At 40.0% G+C, this 18,942-nt stretch overlaps 1 protein-coding gene and 1 long non-coding RNA gene across 2 annotated transcripts in view; one reads left to right on the top strand and one right to left on the bottom strand.

Annotated features, from left to right (window-relative positions):
• ZDHHC15 (zDHHC palmitoyltransferase 15) overlaps positions 1–6,589 on the bottom strand; it is a 96,442-nt gene extending 89,853 nt beyond the window's left edge. Inside the window, exon 1 of the mRNA XM_012755350.3 lies at positions 6,191–6,589. Coding sequence (XP_012610804.1) covers positions 6,191–6,326 — 136 coding nt within the window. The 5' untranslated portion in view covers positions 6,327–6,589. The remainder of the gene's footprint in view (positions 1–6,190) is intronic.
• The window catches only part of LOC142865780 (uncharacterized), a 47,638-nt gene continuing 35,130 nt past the window's right edge, over positions 6,435–18,942 (top strand). The window contains exons 1-2 of the long non-coding RNA XR_012915906.1: positions 6,435–6,511; positions 15,753–15,840. This is a non-coding gene — a long non-coding RNA (uncharacterized LOC142865780). The remainder of the gene's footprint in view (positions 6,512–15,752; positions 15,841–18,942) is intronic.

An 18,942-nucleotide genomic window follows, 5' to 3' on the forward strand; every position in this document is an offset into this window, starting at 1 on the left:
CCACCCTTCTCCTTGGTGCATAGTCAAAAGAATTTAAGACAGATACTCAAATAAATACTTGAACACGAATGTTCATAACAGTACTATTCAGAATAGATGAAAGGTGGAAACAGCCCAAATGTCCATCTACAGATAAATGGATAAACAAACCATGGTATACATATACAATAGAATATTACTCAGCCATAAAAAAGAATAAATTACTACTACATGCTACAATGTGAGTGGATCTTGAAAATACTATGCTAATTAAAAGAAGCCAGACAGAAAAGGACATATACTGTATGATTCTATTTATATAAAACATCCAGAATAGGTAAATCCATACAGACAAATGCAGATTAATGGTTTGGTTGGCAGGGACTAGGGGTGGTGGTAGAGAACACGGCGTGATTGCTTAATGCTTATGAGGTTTCCTTTTAGGGTGATGAAAATGTTTTGTAGTTACAAAACATTTTGTAATTACATACAGGTGATGGTTGTATATTGTGAATGTACTAAATGACACTTTAAAATGGTTAATTTTATGTTATGTAAATTTTACTCCAATAAAATGGATACTGTTACTTTCTTCCTTCTCTAAAAGTCCAAGCTTTTTGTTTTCCTGAGTCAAGAAGAATCCTTTATACCCTTATTCATATGAGTAATAGCAAGTTACTATCTAATGAGCTCTTAAAATGTGCTGTGAACTGTGATTTTGCTTTCTGTGAACATGCTTTTTAGGGACCATGCTATTTAAAACTCACTACAGTAATGCTTGGCATACAGTAAGTGCTAAGCAAGTATTTGTGGTATGAATGAACAACTGTATAAGCAAGGTACATGTGAGGCAACCGAGATTGAAGGAGATTGGGTAACTTGCCTCCTGGCTAGTAACTGGCAGAATTCAAACTCTAAGAATAATAGGACAAAAATATCACCTTTGGTTTCAGCTCTAATTTGACATTAGGGAAAATGACATCAGGTTCTATCCCTAGAAAGAAGTCAGGTCCTTAATATTACTTTTTGAGTCACACTGAAATTCCATTCTTTTAATTTGGTTGTGCTGGAAAAGGCATGGCTTTGGTATCAGGCAGCCTTGACACCCAACTCTCCTCTATTTACTAAATGTGTGACTTTAGGAAAATTTGATTTAATCTTTCTGAAACCCAGGTTGCTCATTAACTTAAAAGATTGTAGAATGATAATGACAAAATAGACTGGTGAAGCCAGAATTGAAACTCAAGGCTTCCTTATTCTCCTGACTTTTAAATAATAGTAGCTAATACAGAATGTTAAGAAAACACAGTGCAGGCCAAACAAAATAGATGTGCAGGCTACATCTTGCCTGTGAGTCACAAATTTTTACTTTTGTGTTAGTTGAAAGGAGACAGGTTGTTAAAATAGCGTGGTGGTTAAAAGCAGGGACTGTGGAGCCATACTACCAGGGTTGCCATTCAAACTTGGCCATTTACTAACTAACTCTGTGACCTTAGGTAAGCTACTTAATCTGTCTGCTCCTCAGTTTGCTTGTTTGCAAACTGGGCATAATGATAGTATGTATCTTGTAAGATTGTTATAAGGATTAAAAGTGTGTGAATGTATGTGTGTGTGTGTGTGTGTGTGTGTGCGCGCACGTGCACGTGTGCAGTCTCTTAGAAATAGTGCCTGGCATGTAGTAAATACTATGCAAGTATGTGAAATAAAACAAAATAAATAAGTCCTAAGCTTCTTTTCAGCTTTTAATATTATATCACTAAATAAGAACTTATAGAAAGCTGATCATTTACACTGATTCTAACTTGGTCTTTTTTTAAATTTTTATTTCAGCATATTATGGGGGTACAAATATTTAGGTTATGTAAATTGCCCATGCTCCCCTTCCCCCTCGAGTCAGAGCTTCAAGTGTGTCCATCCCCCAGACAGTGCACATCGCACTCATTATGTTTCTATATACCCATCCCCTCCTCCCTGCTTCCATCTGCCCAACGCCCAATGAATGTTATTCCTATATGTCCACTTAGGTGTTGATCAGTTAAAACCAATTTGCTGGTGAGTACATGTGGTGCTTATTTCTCCATTCTTGGGATACTTCACTTAGTAGAATGGGTTCCAGCTCTATCCAGGAAAATACAAGAGGTGCTATATCACCGTTGTTTCTTAGAGCTGAATAGTACTCCATGGTATACATAGACCACATTTTATTAATCCACTCATGTATTGATGGACACTTGGATTGTTTCCACATCTTTGCAATTGTGAATTGTGCTGCTATAAACATTGGAGTGCAGATGTCTTTTTTATAGAATGTCTTTTGTTCTTTTAGGTAGATGCCCAGTAATAGGATTGCTGGATCAAATGGTAATTCTATTTGTAGCTCTTTGAGGTATCTCCATATTACTTTCCACAGAGGTTGTACTAGTTTGCAGTCCCACCAGCAGTGTAGGAGTGTTCCTATCTCTCCGCATCCACACCAACATTTATTGTTTCGGGACTTTTTGATAAAGGCCATTCTCACTGGGGATAAGTGTTATCTCATTGTGGTTTTGATTTGCACTTCCCTGATGATTAGAGATGTGATTCTAACTTGGTCTTTACTTCAGTTTGCTGATCTGTGCCTCAGTTTACACATCTGCACAATGGGGATAGTAATGGTGCCTGCCTCATATAGTTATTGTGAGGATTAAATCAATTTTATATAGAGAGTTAATGTATCTAAAGTACTTAAAATATTTTTTTGCACAGAGTAAACACTATATAAGTGTTAGGTGTTATCATTATTAATGTTTAAAAGATTTCTTGGCAAAACTTACGTGAGTCAGTACTGAGAAACTCCCAAATATGTTTAATAATGCTTACAATATGGCTTTGATCTTAGGAGCAACGTCCATACCATAATAATAAAGTTCAACTTTTGATCCTTCAATTAATCATCCAAAAAAGCCAAAATGGTGAGGTTTGAGAATAGAAAACGCCCCAGTCATTGCATAGTCTTTTTAGTGCATCTCAATGCCAGACAGTGATGAACAAGAAAAATAGTTTAAACTTGTATCTATGAAGGCAACTAATGAAATTTATTTCAAGAGCTCTTTCTGCATTTTCTACAATATCACTAAGAAGGAAGTGAGAAAAGTTCAAACTCTGATGCAGAATTTATTAAAAGAGAGTTCTATATTGGAAAAGAGGGTCATCTCCTCCCTCTCTAGTTCATCCCTGTCTACCTGACTGTTGCTTTATAAGTATGTAAGAGAAGGAAGTTATAATTGGAGTCAAGGCCTGGGATTGAAAAAAGCAGCACCTCACCATAATTTGTCAGGTGAGAAGACTCTGGTATGAAAAAATAAAAGGGTCTTGATTTATTAAAAAACCCCAATGGCAATCACAGCAACAACACAAATAAATAAATGGGACTTGATTAAATTAAAAAGCTTCTGCTCAGCCAAGAAAATAATGAACAGAGAAAATAGACAACCTACAGAATGGGAGAAAATACTTGCAACTATACATCCAATAAAGGACTAATAACCAGAATCTACAAAGAACTCAAGCAAGTCATAAAGAAAAAATTCGAACAACCCCATTAAAAAGTGGGCAAAAGACATGAACAGAGCTTCTCAAAAGAAGACAAATGACCAATAAACATATGAAAAAATGGTCAATAACACTAATCATCAGGGAAATGCAAAGTAAAACCATAGTGAGATATCACCTTACCACAGTCAGAATGGCTTCTACGAAAAAGTCCAAAAACAATAGATGCTGGAGTGGATGCAGGGAGAAAGGAACATTTTTACAGTGTTGGTGGGACTACAGATTAGACAATCTCTATGGAAAATAGTATGAAGATTCCTCAAAGAACTAAAAGTCAACCTACCATGTGATCCAGCAATCCCACTGCTGGGTATTTACCCAAAGGAAAAGAAGTGATTTTCTCAAAAAGACACATGTACTTGATTGTTTACTGCAGCACAATTCTCAATTGCAAAGATGTGAATCAACTCAAATGCTCATCAATTCATTAGTGAATTAATAAAATGTGGTATATGTATATCATGGAATACTACTTAGCCACGAAGAAGGATGACTTAATGCCTTTTGAAACAATTTGGATGGAATTGAAGAACGCCATCCTCAATGAAGTATCTAAAGAATGGAAAAACGAACACCCCATGTACTCACTATTAAATTGGAATGAAATTGGAACTAACTGATGAGCACACATGTGCATAGAGGGAAGTATAACTCAATGGAACTCAAGTAGGTGGGAGAGGAAAGGAGAGGATGAGTGAGAACCTACCTAATGGGTACAATGAACACTATCTGGGTGATGGGCACATTTTTAACCCTGACTCAAGCATTACAAAAGTGATCCCTATAATCAGAAACATTTGTACCCCATAATACTTTGAAATAATAAATAAATAAATAGTCTTGGAAGAACATGGGAGTGAGGGGAGGAGATGTCCAACAGGACCGGAGTCCTAATGTGAGGGGAGTGGAAATATTCTGGAGTCCCACACTGAATGAATAGGGAACATAGTAGGTCACATGGTTAAAGATGGTGGCAGCGGGACTCTAGTGTTGAAATGACAATAAATATTACTGCAATCTCTCTTGAGAAGAGACGAGGATTCTTCTCATGTGTGAGAAGATGAGCATAAGGGAGATTTTACTTTGAGTAAAGCAGGAGTTCTATTGTAATAAGACAGGATATAATATGAAAACTCTATTGTGAGTTAATGAGAACATTACAAGGCCTTTAGTGATAAGTATGGGTGACTGGGGAGAATCCAAGTGGGAAATATATAGGGGAGGAACTTGGGATTTGTGTTGGAAAATTTTGTGGATTTCTGAGTTTGAATGCACAAGCTATACTGTGGGAACTATTTTATAAATAAGGAGGGGATGGAGCACTCCCTAGTGTGACAGGACAGGGTACAAGGGAAAAACCACAGAATTATAAAAGGGATGTTCTAATGAGAGGGAGCAAGAAATGATATTTCTATTGGGAGGGATAGAAAATATTAGAAGCCTCAGTGGGAAAGAATGGGATTTCCTCAGTTTGAGAAGACAGGGAACAAATGCAATTCTAGGGAGGATTAAAAAAAAATACTAGGAAACCCCAAATGAAGAGGAGGGCAGAATGCGGGGCTAACAGTGGAAGAGCACTGCAGGAGGTGGGGAGTAGATTTCCTAGAAAAGATAACAAGGAAGAATCTGATTGGAAAAGTAGTGGCCCTTTGATGAGGTATGAGAAAGATTGTGGGAACCCTTGTGGGAGAGTAGAGATCACTGTAGTGGGAGAAGACAGGGGGAAAGGCAGGATCATCACATGACAAAAGCAGGGTCGCGGGTATGAGGTATCAGAAAATAATGTGGGGCCCCTAATAAGAAGGAGTTGAATGCTCTTCCAAGGGGGAAGGCAGGAGACTGAAGGGAACTCAGTATGATAAAAATCGGGGGCTCTTGTGTGAAGGGCAAGAATGTATTCTAGTACCCCCATCGCATTAAAGAAGATGAGAAAATGAGGAGAACCGACACAGAAAGAGGAGGGCTTACCACTATGTGAAATAGGGAGACAACAGTGAAATAGAACAGGGTATACTGTGGGGTCACACGTGGGTGAAGATACGAAGCACTTCAGCCAGTGTGAGAGAATTGTGGGGAAAGGGTGCAACCCAGTGTGGGTAAAAGGAGAGCTATTAAGAGAGCACAGGAAATATTTTGGGATTCTTAGTAGGGAGTCCCAACTATGGAATTCTAGTAAGATTTTAGTGGGTGGGAAAATGGTGGGCCTCCTAGTTGGATGTATTGGTGGGATTTGTAGTGTGAGCGGGCAGTTTAAGGACATGGGGTATGTTGTTTCCTCAATCAGGTAGGGCGGGGACTCCCAGAAGGAGAGCACAAGGCGCAAGTGGTTGCTCTGCATGAGAAAAGGGGGCCCTAGTGGGAAGCGCCGGGAAATTATTGTGGGTAGAGCAAGGAAATAAGGAACCCTAAGTGGGAGGCGATGGCGATATGGTGGGACCCTCGTGGGAGGGCTCAGGAAATATTGTGGGAAGCCAGAGGCTTGAGACTGGGAGCTCTCCAAGGAACGAAAGGAAAACCGCAGAGTGAGGGCTGAGAACACAGGGGACACCTCTGTGAAGGGTAGGGTGGACGATTATGCTGGAGCATAATTTCCCCACCTTAGGTGCCCAGCTCCACTTACCCAGGCAGAGTTCAAAGACGTAGGCATAGTAGGACCAGAGCACGACGAGGACAATAACAAGCACTGGTACCCAGGAAAGGACCCGGCGGCAGCACCGTAGCCCCCCGGACAGAGCCATCTTCCAACCCCGCCGCATCTTCGGCTCGAAGATCGACCGACCAGGCCTGCTGGCGCTGGGTCGGAACTGCTTGGGCGGCGGCTGGGAGGCGGGAAGGCGCGCTGTGCGGCGCTCCACTGCCTAGCCTGGCGGGAACCGTCTCGCCTAGCCGATGCCACCTGTGGGGCCGCGAGGCTGAGCGCGTCCAGCCTGGCACGATAGGCGTGAGTCACGGCGTGGAGGAACTGGCCATGTTGGAACGGAAGGTGGTCCGTCAGGCAGTCGAGGCTGGGCACGCACCGAAGGAGTGCAGTCCCTCCCCTTCCCGCCTCTCCCCCTCATCCTCCACCCCTTGCCTCAGCTCTAGATGCAAGCTGGACCTCTGCAAAACTGTAAAGCGGAAGGAATTTGGGTCCGCCCATCTGCTCTTACTGCACTGCGTCCACCCTGTTCTCTTCGATCTCTGTCTCTCTCTGTCTCCGTCTCTTTGTCTCTCCCTCCCGCCTCTTTCTCTCCCTCTTACTGCTCCCCCCCCCACACACACTCTTACACACACACACAAACACACACGGCTACACATGCACGCGGTGTGAAAGATGCGAACCGTAGCGTCTTTTGACATAAAGGTCATGCGCTCCATCCTCCCACTGCTGCTTGAACTCTATGCTTAACACGTAGTGCCCCATTGCCGCAGTCGCTGCTTGGGTAAGTCCATTGACGTGACGCTCCCTCCTTCCCTCCCCGCAGAGTTAGCTCAGTATATTTTCAGAGCAAACACATTGGTACAGAAAAACAAATGGAAGAGACAGTGATGCTGGGAGTGGTCAGGGAAAGCTCCAAGGTAGTGATATTTAAGCTGAGCTTTATTAATAAATTAGGGTTTTCCAGGCAGTTGAGATGGGGAGGAACTTTCAGACAGAGGAAGCAGCATTTGCAAAGGCATGAAGTTATGAAAGTCCAAAAGTATTCTGGGAACAGCTGATGTAGCTTGAGGAAAGTGTGTGTTAAGAAGAGAGTCTGCGAATGAAACTGGGAGTATAAACTGAGGCCATGGTGTGAAGACTTATATGCCCCGCCAGCGTGTGGGGACATAGTCCTGTGAAGCAGATTATGAACATCCATCAAAGGTTTTGGAATAATGGAGTGACATCAGAGATGTATTTTTGTAGAACTGGCAGGATTTTGGAGATAAAGATGGCCTGGAAGCCAATTGCCAAATGTTTCTGAAGTGGTTGTTTTCTGTTAGGTCAACTTTGGTATTAATATAAAAAGAATGACAAAACAGGGGACCTGTCCCCAAGAAGCTCATGTTCTCATTGGCAGTAAGAGTTCATTGACACAAGTATAACAGAAGTAGGTAGGCTCTTGGTATTTATGGATTTGACACTGTTTCAATGATTTCCAAAGGTCTGATACATGAAAAAATTGGTTTGTTTGCTGAAACCTATGTTTGATTTGCATTGTGTGTGACTACTGCATGGGAGGAAGGGTTTCTACAAGGTTGCTCTCCCTTCTTTATTTATGGTTATATTTGCAATAAACTTCCTGAAGTGGTAAGAGTTCTATTGTTTCTTTTTGGATTAAGTTAACTTAATGGTTGATGTTGCTAAAAGCATGATGTAATGAAATGCAGAGTTCATTTTAGTTACAATGTTTAAAAGCATGATTAATTATTTGAGCCTTAAGATTCTAATGTGGATACTTTAATGTTTCATTGTTCATGAATTTGGGGATCTTGGAACATATATCTTGGAATTATCAAGGGCATACTATTTAAACCAAGTAGCCTTGAGGAGGAGGCAATGATTAAATGTGAAAGAGAAAGTCTGAGTTGGGATTTAAGGAGAGGTTTCTGGGCAAAAGGAAATATGTAGTGGCAAAGATGTGAAATATCACAGCATATTTGGGGGTACTGAGAATAATCTGGTCTTGCTGGAGGATACTACAGCAGTCTAATTCAGAGGTGATAAGAGCCTGGGTCCAAGACTGGGGATAAGGGGATGAAGTGAGGGGGCAGATATAATAGTGTTTTGGGGAGACAATCAACAGAATTTGTCAACAAATTGGCAGGTGAGGAGTGAGATAAATTAAAGCCAGCAACCAGATCTCTATCTTCAATGCCTGGATGAACAATGTTGCCAATTGCCATAATAGGGGCTATTATGAGAAGAGCATGTTTGATGGCGGAACGTGATAACTTTCATTTTCGGACATGATGAGTTTTGCCTAAATCCTCCTCTTCTAAGGTACCCTCAACACTAACCAAATCATCTGGGGCAGGGTGCTTATGGATAGTTCATACCCAGAGCAGCATGGAGGGCTAAGACCCAGAGAGACAAACCAAGTTCAAGTGTATATAGAGCAGGGGTTGGCAAACTATGCTCATGAACCAAATATGGTCCAAAGATTGTTGTTTATGAATAAAGTTTTATTGTAACACATTCATGTCTACTTGATTATCTATAGTCTATAGCTGTTTTGTACAATGGTGGAGTTGAGTACTCATGGCATAGATCATATGGCACACAAAGCCTACATTTTTTAAAAGTGTTTTTTAAAGGCTTTACTTTTTGAGAGCAGTTTTAGAGTAGCAGCAAAATTGAAAGGAAGGTTCAGAGATTTCCCATAAATCCCCTGACCCCACATGCATAGCCTCCCCTATTATCAATGTCCTCCACCAAAATGGAACATTTGTTATAATCTGTGAATCTACGTTGACACATCATTATCTTCCAAATTCCATAGTTATATTAGCGTTAACTCTGGTGTTGTACAATCTATGGGTTTGGACAAATGTATAGTGACATGTATCTACCATTATAGTATCATATGTAGCATTTCCACTGCCCTAAAAATCCTCTATGTTCTGCTGATTCATCTCTTCCTCCCCATAACCCCTGGTAACCACTAATCTTTTTACTATTACTTTTGCTTTTTCCAGAATGTCATATAGCTAGAATCATACAGTATGTAACCTTTCCAGATTGATTTCTTTCATTTAGTTATATACATTTAAGATTCCTCCATGTCTTTCAATGGCTTCGTAGCTCATTTCTTTTTAGTGCTGAAAAATATTCCATTGTCTGGATGTACCACAGTTTATCCATTGCCTACTGAAGGACATCTTGGTTGCTTCCATGTTTTTACAATTATGAATAAAGCTGCTATAAACATCTGTGTGCAAGTTTTTGTATGGACATAAGTTTTCAGCTCATTTGGGTAAATACCAAGGAGTGGGATTGTTGGATCATATGGGAAGAGTATGTTTAGTTTTATAAGAAAGTGCCAAAGTGTCTTCCAAAGTGGCTATAACATTTTGCATTTCCACCAGCACTCACTGAGAGTTCCTGTTTTTCTACACGCTCACAAGCATTTGGTATGCTCAGTATTTCTTTCTCTTCAAGTTTTTGGAAGAGTTTGATAAAGATTGGCACTAATTCTTTTTAAATATTTGGTAGAATTCACTGTTAAAATCATGTGGTCCTGTGGTGTTCTTTGTTGGGAGATTATTGATTACTGATTCCATCTCCTTACTTGTTATTGGTCTGTTCAGATTTTTTATTTCTTCTTAATTCGGTGTTAGTTGTATATTTCTCAAAATTTATCCAATTCTTTAAGGTTCTCCTGTTGTTCACATATAATTGTCCATAGTAATCCCTTATGATCCTTGTATTTCCATGAAAAAAGGAAGAAAAAATACAAATAAATAAATAAAATTATAAATGAAATAGCTATTCTCTATTTGATTTATTTCTGTTCTAGTCTTTATTAGTTCCTTCTTAACTTTGGGCTTAGTTTGTTCTTCTTTTTCTAGTTCTTTGAAATTAAACTTGGGTTGTTTGAGATCTTTCTTCTTTTTTAATGTAGACATTTATTGCTATAAACTTTCCTTTAGTCCTTTTTTGCTTCATCCCATACATTTTGGTATGTTGTGTTTTCATTTTTATTTGTGTTAGGTATTTTTAAAATTTCCTTTTGATTTTCTCTTTGATCCAGTGTTTGTTCAAGACTATGTTATTTAGTTTTCATGTATTTGTGAATTTTCTCATTTTCTGATTTTTAGTTTTATTTCACTGTGGTCAGAAAAGATATTTAGAATGATTTCAGTTTTCTCAAATTTGTTAAGATTTATTTTTTTGACCTAACATATGATATATCCTGGAGAAATTTCTGTGTGCTCTTGAGAAGAATATTTGCTATTAGGTGGAAAGTTCTGTATATGTCTGTTAGGTCCATTTGGTCTATAGTTTTATTCAAGTCAGCTGTCTCTTTATTGATGTTCTGTCTGAGTGTTCTATCTATTATTAAAAGTTGGGTATTTGCACTTCTGAGTATATATCTAAAGGAATTAAACAAGCTGAGCTGAAACAATGTAGGAAAGATGATGGCTAAGAAGGAGGGGGAATTGACTCAAAGTTATTTCATGGCAAAGAAGGCTAGAGGGGCCAAGCACTGTGGCTCATACCTATAATCCCAGCACTTTGGGAGGCTGAGGTACAGGGATCACTTTAGGCTAGAATTTGAGACCAGACTGGGCAATAGAGTGAGACCCTTTCTCTACAAAAATAGCCAGGTATAGTGGTACATGCCTGTAGTCCTAGCTAGTTGGGAGGCTGAGGCAGGAGGATTGTTCAAGCTCAGGAGTGCGAAGCTGCAGTGAGCCATGATCATGCCACTGCACTCTAGACAGGGTGTCAGAGCAAGACCCCATCTCTTAAAAAAAAAAAGTAAAAGCCAGAGGCAGGAATTTGAAACCAAGACGCAGAGCCAGATAGCCCAAACCAGGGAAGGGAGATTAAAAGATGAGAGCAAGAACAAATGCAAATAAGTTTGAATCAATGGCAGCGTAAATTGCAATGGGTGGTTGGGGTAGTGAGAATGAGAGTATGTTTTTAGGGGTCGTAAGGTCTGAGGTGATTATTAAAATGCCTATTAGTGCTTGTAGCTTAGTTTTATGAGTCAGCCGAACAATGGCAAACATTACCCTTTTCTGAGTACAGAAAAGGGTACACTTCTTGGGGCATACTATTTCTATTAAATAGATATGCCTGAAGGAAAATGTTGAGATATTTTGGAGTGTTTTTTAGTGGCAGGAAAGCTCTCATGACTGTTGTTCTAGCTGATACCCATCCAATTGCACCAAGTATTGCAGCTGATTAGTATCGGTGGCAAATACTTCTTTCTCCATATATTCTCACTCCCCATGTGAATTTTCTCAGGCAGGTGGAGAAGCGTGGGATAGCTTTGATAGGTAGGAAGTAGCAGGGAGTGAAGAGATATTAAAACCGTATGGGTGGGAAATAATTAGAACTTGGAAGGCTTGGTCTCCAATATCCACAGATATTACTGGCAGGGTTAGATAACGGTGATTTTCTGAAAAAAAGAAGATAGCATGTTACACTTCTATATCTTCCCTGGAGCTATTCAGCATACTGTCGTGTAGATCTTCTTGAGTGGTTTGTACCCCTTCTGAGTACTATGGGACCTGCCAGGGTTGTGGTGTTGCTCAATAGTACCATGGAAATTGTGGGGGTGAAAGTCACCATTGTGGATCAGTGTTTGGGTTGATAGTGGAGTGAATTGTTATAAACATCAGTGTGGTAAAGTAAACACAATCATATTGTTTGAAGAGGTAGAGCAGTGCAAGTACACTTCCAGGACTTTGATAAAGTATGCCTGTTACTTTGCCTGTTGGTTCACAGGAGTAGGATAATATATATGTGGATGTGCATGTACATAGAATATAGAGGGCTATGTTTTATTTATAAAAGCTAAAAATTAGAAAGCACACAGATGCCCTTTAATGGTGAATGGTTAAACAAACTACAGTACATTCATACCATGGAATACTACTCAGCAACAAATAGGAATGCACTGTCCATCCATGAAACACGTTGGACAATTCTCAGAGACATTATGCTGAATGAAAAAGAGCCAGCTTCAAAATATTGCTTAGAGTACACTATTCCATTTCTGTATCATTCTCAGAAAGACAAAATTAAAGTGGCAAAGAACAGATCAGTGGTTCCCAGGGGTTAAGGGTGGTGACATGGTATGACTACAAAGTAATAGCATGAGGAACTTTTTCTGGGTGCTGTAATTGTCCTTTATCATGACTCTGGTAGTGGTTCTACAAATCTTTGCCTGTATAAAAATTCATAGCACTATATGCCCCAAATCATATTTTGCTTTATTTTAATTTTAAAAATAAATGTTAGATAAATTAAATATCACAATACTAACCATGTAGTTAAATAAGCATAGACCTAATTCACTCAAAAAATAGTGGAATGGAGCTAGAATATAGTAGACCTTGAATACCCAGCAGAGGAATTGGGGATGTATTCATCAAGTAGTGGGGAGGAAATAAAAGTTTTAAGTTTGGCAGTAAAAAGTATATTAGAATCGGATTTGTACAAAGACTACTCTGAAATGAATGGAGGATAGATCGAAAGGAGTAAAACAGACAGAACATTTGTGATAAAATCTGTAGGAATTAGCCACTGATTTGATTGGCAGAAAATAATGCTTTGTTTTAGTAAGTTCTTTATTTGAAAAGCCCCTTTCTTCCTGTGTTGTGGCTAAGAACCCAATTCCATAAAATTCCAGAACAGCAGGCCTTTGAATATATATTTGGTAGGCTACAGTCTATCTTGTGTCAGAATAGAAGTTCTAGAATTCAGACCCTGAGACAGAACTAGCCAAAGTCTACAGACTTATGTCCCCAGATTCCCACAATAATAATAGTTGACACTTATTGACTGTTTACCATGTGCTAGGCCCTGTCTTAAGGGCTTTATGTGTACTGTTTGTTTAATCATATCAAAAACTCTCAGAGATTGTAGTATTATCATTCCCTGTTTTGAGATATAGAAACTAAGGCACGGACTTGCCTACAATTCACACAGAATGTAAGTGACTGAGCCAATATTCAAAACTTAGGCAGCCTGATTCCATGGCCCAGGCTCTTGAATGTTATTCTGTGCTACCTCAGAAGAGGCCAACAGTCCTTGAAAGCAGGTGAGTAGAAAGAAAGAAACTCCTAATAGCTTTCTTTGTCTTGACCACTTCCCTGTAATCATTTCTCCTTTCTGTATTACCTGCTGTTGTTATTTTATTCCCTTTGCCTATGATTAAATACTCCTGTCCTATCGTCTGCTCACTCACAATCACTTGGTAAGAAATCTCTTCTTAGCAGTCCTCATATCCCTGCCTCCATTGTAAGTATTTTGGGTGACTCTTTTGGTGAGTCTTCCTCTTAGTTCATCCTAACAGAGAAATTCTATGCTTATATATTTAAGAGTCAGAAAGTGAATGGGGCTTGTGGACTGTTGGGTTAAATTGAGCAGGCCTGCCTTCTGAGTTAGTTCATAGGTATGTAAAGTGAGAAGGTCTTGTCTTCACCCCAGTAAGCCAGGAAGGAGGCTATACAAGTTAATAGTGAGTCAAGAAAACTACAGCCAACAGTTCAAATCTAGCCTATTACCAGTTTTTGTACATAAAATTTTATTGGAAAACAGCCATGCCCATTTATTTATGTATTGTCTATGGCTGCTTTTGTGCTACAACAGCAGAGATGAATAGTTGCAATAAAGACCATATGCTCACAAAGTCTAAGATATCTACTATTTGGCCCTTTAAACATACCTTTTTACCAACCCTTGGTGTATGAGATGGAGCATCCTGTTTGATTGGAGATTTCTATGCAGAGGAATGCTGAGAGATTAAATCTGTGTTTTAGATAGAGACACTTAGAAGCACTGAGAGGAAAAATCTAGATACAGGGACCAGAGGTCAAAACATGGTACAAGATGGCTGGGCGTGGTGGCTCACGCCTGTAATCCTAGCACTCTGGGAGGCCAAGGTGGGCGGATTGCTCAAGGTCAGGAGTTCGAAACCAGCCTGAGCAAGAGCGAGACCCTGTCTCTACTATAAATAGAAAGAAATTAATTGGCCAACTAATATATATAGAAAAAATTAGCCAGGCATGGTGGTGCATGTCTGTAGTCCCAGCTCCTCGGGAGGCTGAGGCAGAAGGATTGCTTGAGCCCAGGAGTTTGAGGTTGTTGTGAGCTAGGCTGAAGCCATGGCACTCACTCTAGCCTGGGCAACAAAGTGAGACTCTGTCTCAAAAAAATAAAATAAATTAAAAAAAAAACATGGTACAAGAGAAGTAGGAGCAGCTTAGTGCAAATAGATAAAGGGGATTAACTTTTAGAGATGCCAATAAAGATAGATTTTCCAGGATTTGGCTGAAGTCTGTGTGTATATATGTGTACATGTGTATGTTGAGGAGGGAAGATCTCCATTCTGAGCAAATGAGTGGACAGAGAGAGGAACATAGTACACAAAAAAGTAGAGAGGAAAATACCCTCCCCATTTCTTTAATTTCTGTGTAAAATGACCACTGCATTCCTTACTGCAGAAAGAGTTGCAGAAATTTTCCCTAGGGTTGGCTTCCAAGGCCTGTATTTGCTAGGCAACATTGCCCCTGGTGTCCACATGGCAGCATTGCACTCTGCAAACTGTGGGGAACCTGCGACCTCAAGGCCACATGTGGCCCTCCAGATCCCCAAGTGCGGCCCCTCAACTGAATCCAGATTTCACAGAATTTGGATTCAGTCAAAAGGCCGCACTCAAGGATCCCGAAGGCCACATGTGGCCCCAAGGCCGCAGGTTCCCCACTCTAATGAAATTGACATAGATGACCAGATGCACTCTCACCAGAAATACATTGGTAAAGTCTGCTTATTGACAGAGACTGTGAAGGATGGACATAGTGCTTTTTTTCCCTTGTGAGAATAATTCATATAAATCTGGAGTATAAAAACAGTATTATCCTCTCTCAAGAAACTGCCTCCAGCTTTGCCATATCTACAAGGCCATGGACTAAGAATAACACTTTAATGAGTTTTGAGGGTCACTTATCATGGGGGTCCTAGGGTAGAAATTACTGGATTCATGAACTGCCCCTCTTTGCCATCTCCCAGGCCAAGATAGCTGCCTTCCTCTTGAAGCTCTCTGAGGATGTGAAGGCAGAAAGAGGATGCCAAGTCAAGACTCAGTCCTGGCTACACAAAGCACCACTCCTGTCATATAAAAGGCTGGCTATCTTAGTCCCCGGAACTGCCTTTTTTTCTCTAAGGGATGGCCATGATTCTTAACCACTAGATTTTACTCCCAACCATGAATACACACTGAGTGTGTTGATTTGGTGTGTGGTCCTCCACTATACTGTTTCAGGGGAGACTGGCCTATCTTTTGCCAATAGCCTCAAGGAATCAAAGATGGCAGACATCTGTGGGCTATGCATCATAGGGCCCAAATTGAAAGTGGAAGTGAAAAGAGTATAATGGTCCAGATCTACTGTCCCCGTTGTTTGGCTCTGAGTCTCTAATTATTTTGGCATGGAACAGTTAGAGTAAATAATGACAAGTTGTAACAGTATCACTATGTTTCTTGTAGATTGAATACATTCATGCACAGATTTTGTGGCCTTGTTACCCAAAAGGCTACTGGCTTCTGTCCTAGAGGTCACAATTCTAAGACACAGGTGAGTAGCAAGTGGGATTGCCCTCCCCACTTCCTTTTTTTTTTTTTTTTCTGTTTTCACTATTTCCTTCTCTTTTCTCCCTCCTTCCTGAACCTGACTCCTTTCAATCTGGTAACACTATCACTGGTAGATAGTATTTTTTTTGCTTTATTAATTTTATTTTATTGTGGTAAGAACACTTAACATGGGATCTACCCTCTTAACGAATCTTTGTAAGTGTTCAGTACAGTATTGTTGACTATAGATGCAATGTTGTATTCATTGGTGTGATCTAGAACCAACATGTAGGCTAGAAAGACTTCTAGAACAGGAGTTGTGAAAGGCTCCTTTCAGACTAGGAGTCATGGCTTTATAAGTAACTAGCTGAAAAGCCTGGGAAACATTGCTTAATATATCCCACCTCCAGTTTTCTTATCTTCATTAAGAGGGTGGCACCAGATAAACTCTGAGATACCTGAAACTCATTTGAAATACCTTCAGATTCATAAACGCATCTTTTGCAGTTTCCAGTATTTCTATGGGAGGATACAGAGCTATCCTTCATGAGTTCACAATTAAGGGGGAGGCGGAGGGGAGAGATAGAAAGAGAGAGACAGAGAGAGAGACAGAGGAAGAGAGAGAAAGAGAGAATGGAATTTCTGATAAGTATAGATCATTCAGTGAGAGAGGAAGGGAGAGAGGAATTAATTCTAACTCATGATCCCATGACATCTGTGGAGACTTTAGGATGAGGTAATAACTGAGCATGATTCAAATGCAGGGGAAGATGATTTCAGGTTAAAGGCTTGAGCTTGAATCTTGAATCATCAGGGAAATAAGCTTTGGAGTTAAACTTCCTGGGTTTGAAGCCAAGCACCACCACTTAGCAGCTGTGGTATCTTGGAGACGAAACTTAACCTCTCTGAGCCTCAGTTTCATTATCTATAAAAGCAGGATAAAATAATTTGTTATGATTAAGTGAGTTAACATATATAAAGGTCTTGCAACAGTGAATGATAGTTAATAATGTTTCTGTATGGAGAAATGGTAGACAACTAGGTAAACTTTTCTATAAAGTTTTTATAGGTACTATTGAAGACGGAAGCTAGAGCTTTAAGAGTCAGTTGTAGCTGGAACATATGTTGTAGAGATCTCTTCTGGGCTAGAAAGCAAGCAACAGTCAGACTTTAGTGGTCCCTGTCTGTTAATCTAGGCATTTTCAGGTTTATGTTGGAGGAGAAGTTGAACAAGTAATGTTTTTCTCAAATGCCCAGAAGAATGCCTGACTAATAGGCACAAATATATATTTCTTAAATGAATGAATGAGAATTGGGACAATGAAATGAAATAGAGCTCATATTACACACTAGACATGTTACTCTGGGAATTAGGAAACCTTGCCTGTCAATTAGGGGGGGAGAAAATGCTGATGTGCAGGTCATTTGGGAGGCACTCCCAGCAGTCCAGGTGAGACTTAATCAGGGCTCACACCAGGTTTGGGGCTATGTGAATAGAGAGTGGACAGAGTTGAGCAGCATTGCAGAGGTAGAACTGGATAGGGGTGGGATGGGTGTGAAGCTAGCATTCAACCTCAGTGACTGATAGGAGGAACGTGTGCCATAGAGTAGTTGAAACTGGGGTAGAGGAAAGGGAAAAAGAAGATGAGCATGAGTAGAAGGGGAGAAGGTCGAAAACAGTTTTGCTCCAATATTTGTTTCCAAGGGTTGCTCTCTCCCTGCTATACCTTAAGGACTATTCCAGAAACCTCTTCCAGAACTTATGGACAGGGTTTCCATAGTGTTAGGTCATACTGCTTCTGCTGTTCACAATGAGGGAGTGTAGGACTTCAAACTGAGATAGCCCAAATCATGTGAGCAAAGGAGGTACCTACCATACACAATCAGAAGTAGAATTGAGATTCCTTAGAGGAGTATGTTGGCATCGAGACACCATTGAACATTTTAAACAAAACTCACTTCACCATTTTGGAATTGGATATTTTTCAAATTTTCTTATTTTTGAAGGTGAAATCCCTTTTTTTCTTTTTTACTTCAGCATATTATGGGGGTACAAATGTTTAGGTTGTGTATATTGCCCCTGCCCTACCCGAGTCAGAGCTTCAAGTGTGTCCATCCCCCAGACGGTGTGCATCACACTCATTATGTGTGTATATACCCATCCCCTCCTCTCTCCTTCCATCTGCCCAGTCAAATAAATCCCTTTATATGCAAATATTTCTATGAATTCCTGTAAAATAAGGCCAAAGAGAGGAGGGCTTTTCCAGGACTGACTCTGTTGACCCTGAGTCAAGCTGGGGTTTTTTTCCCTACTGTTGTTCTCTGTATTTATCCATGAATGACTGTTTGGCTCTTCAGACCGAGGTGGATGCTTTAGCAAGGCAGGTAGCTGCTTTTCCCTGTACATATTTTAACATAGTACTTAGCCTGACATTTCAGGCATCTTTCACTGTTATATCACTCTCCAAATTTGGCTTCCTCATACCACTATTAATTAGGATTCAAGGGCTAGAATTTAGGGACTATGAAGCATGAGAGCTCAGTAATGGGTCCGAAAGTTGATGCTTTTCTGATCTTTTCACTGATGCCTGTTTATGATCACCAGGAAAACCATCGTACAAAAGAGACCTGTGTGCATTTTTCCTTAATTGCAAACATACAGAGACTCAGGAATTTGTTGTGCTCCAATTCATGACCCCGTGAGGTCATGAATTGGAGCACAACAGAAAGGTCCCTTTGGAGCACAATTCAAAGGTCCCTTTCTTCTCCTCTTTTGCACCACCAGTCTGATTGGTGTATACATTAAGGTCTAGCTAGTGGACTAAGGTGGAAATAGTCGAGGTGTGTCATTTTTCTCTTTTCCCTCTAAATATTATAGCCCTCATACATTAAGCTAGGGTTTGTGGCTTTTGATTTTCCAAATATTCATAAGAAAGTAAGTAAAGACAAGTTGGGGAGCTTTTAAGCTCAAAACATTCCTGCATGATTGGCCTCTTGTCAGCAAGTTCTCCATACTCTCTAATAAGATTTGAATTATAGTCCCTTCACATGTATAACCCATACACTCACCCACAGTCAGCTGGGTACTTATTTAATATAGAAGCAA

The sequence above is a fragment of the Microcebus murinus genome, chromosome X (assembly GCF_040939455.1).
Source record: "Microcebus murinus isolate Inina chromosome X, M.murinus_Inina_mat1.0, whole genome shotgun sequence".
NCBI lineage: Eukaryota > Metazoa > Chordata > Mammalia > Primates > Cheirogaleidae > Microcebus > Microcebus murinus.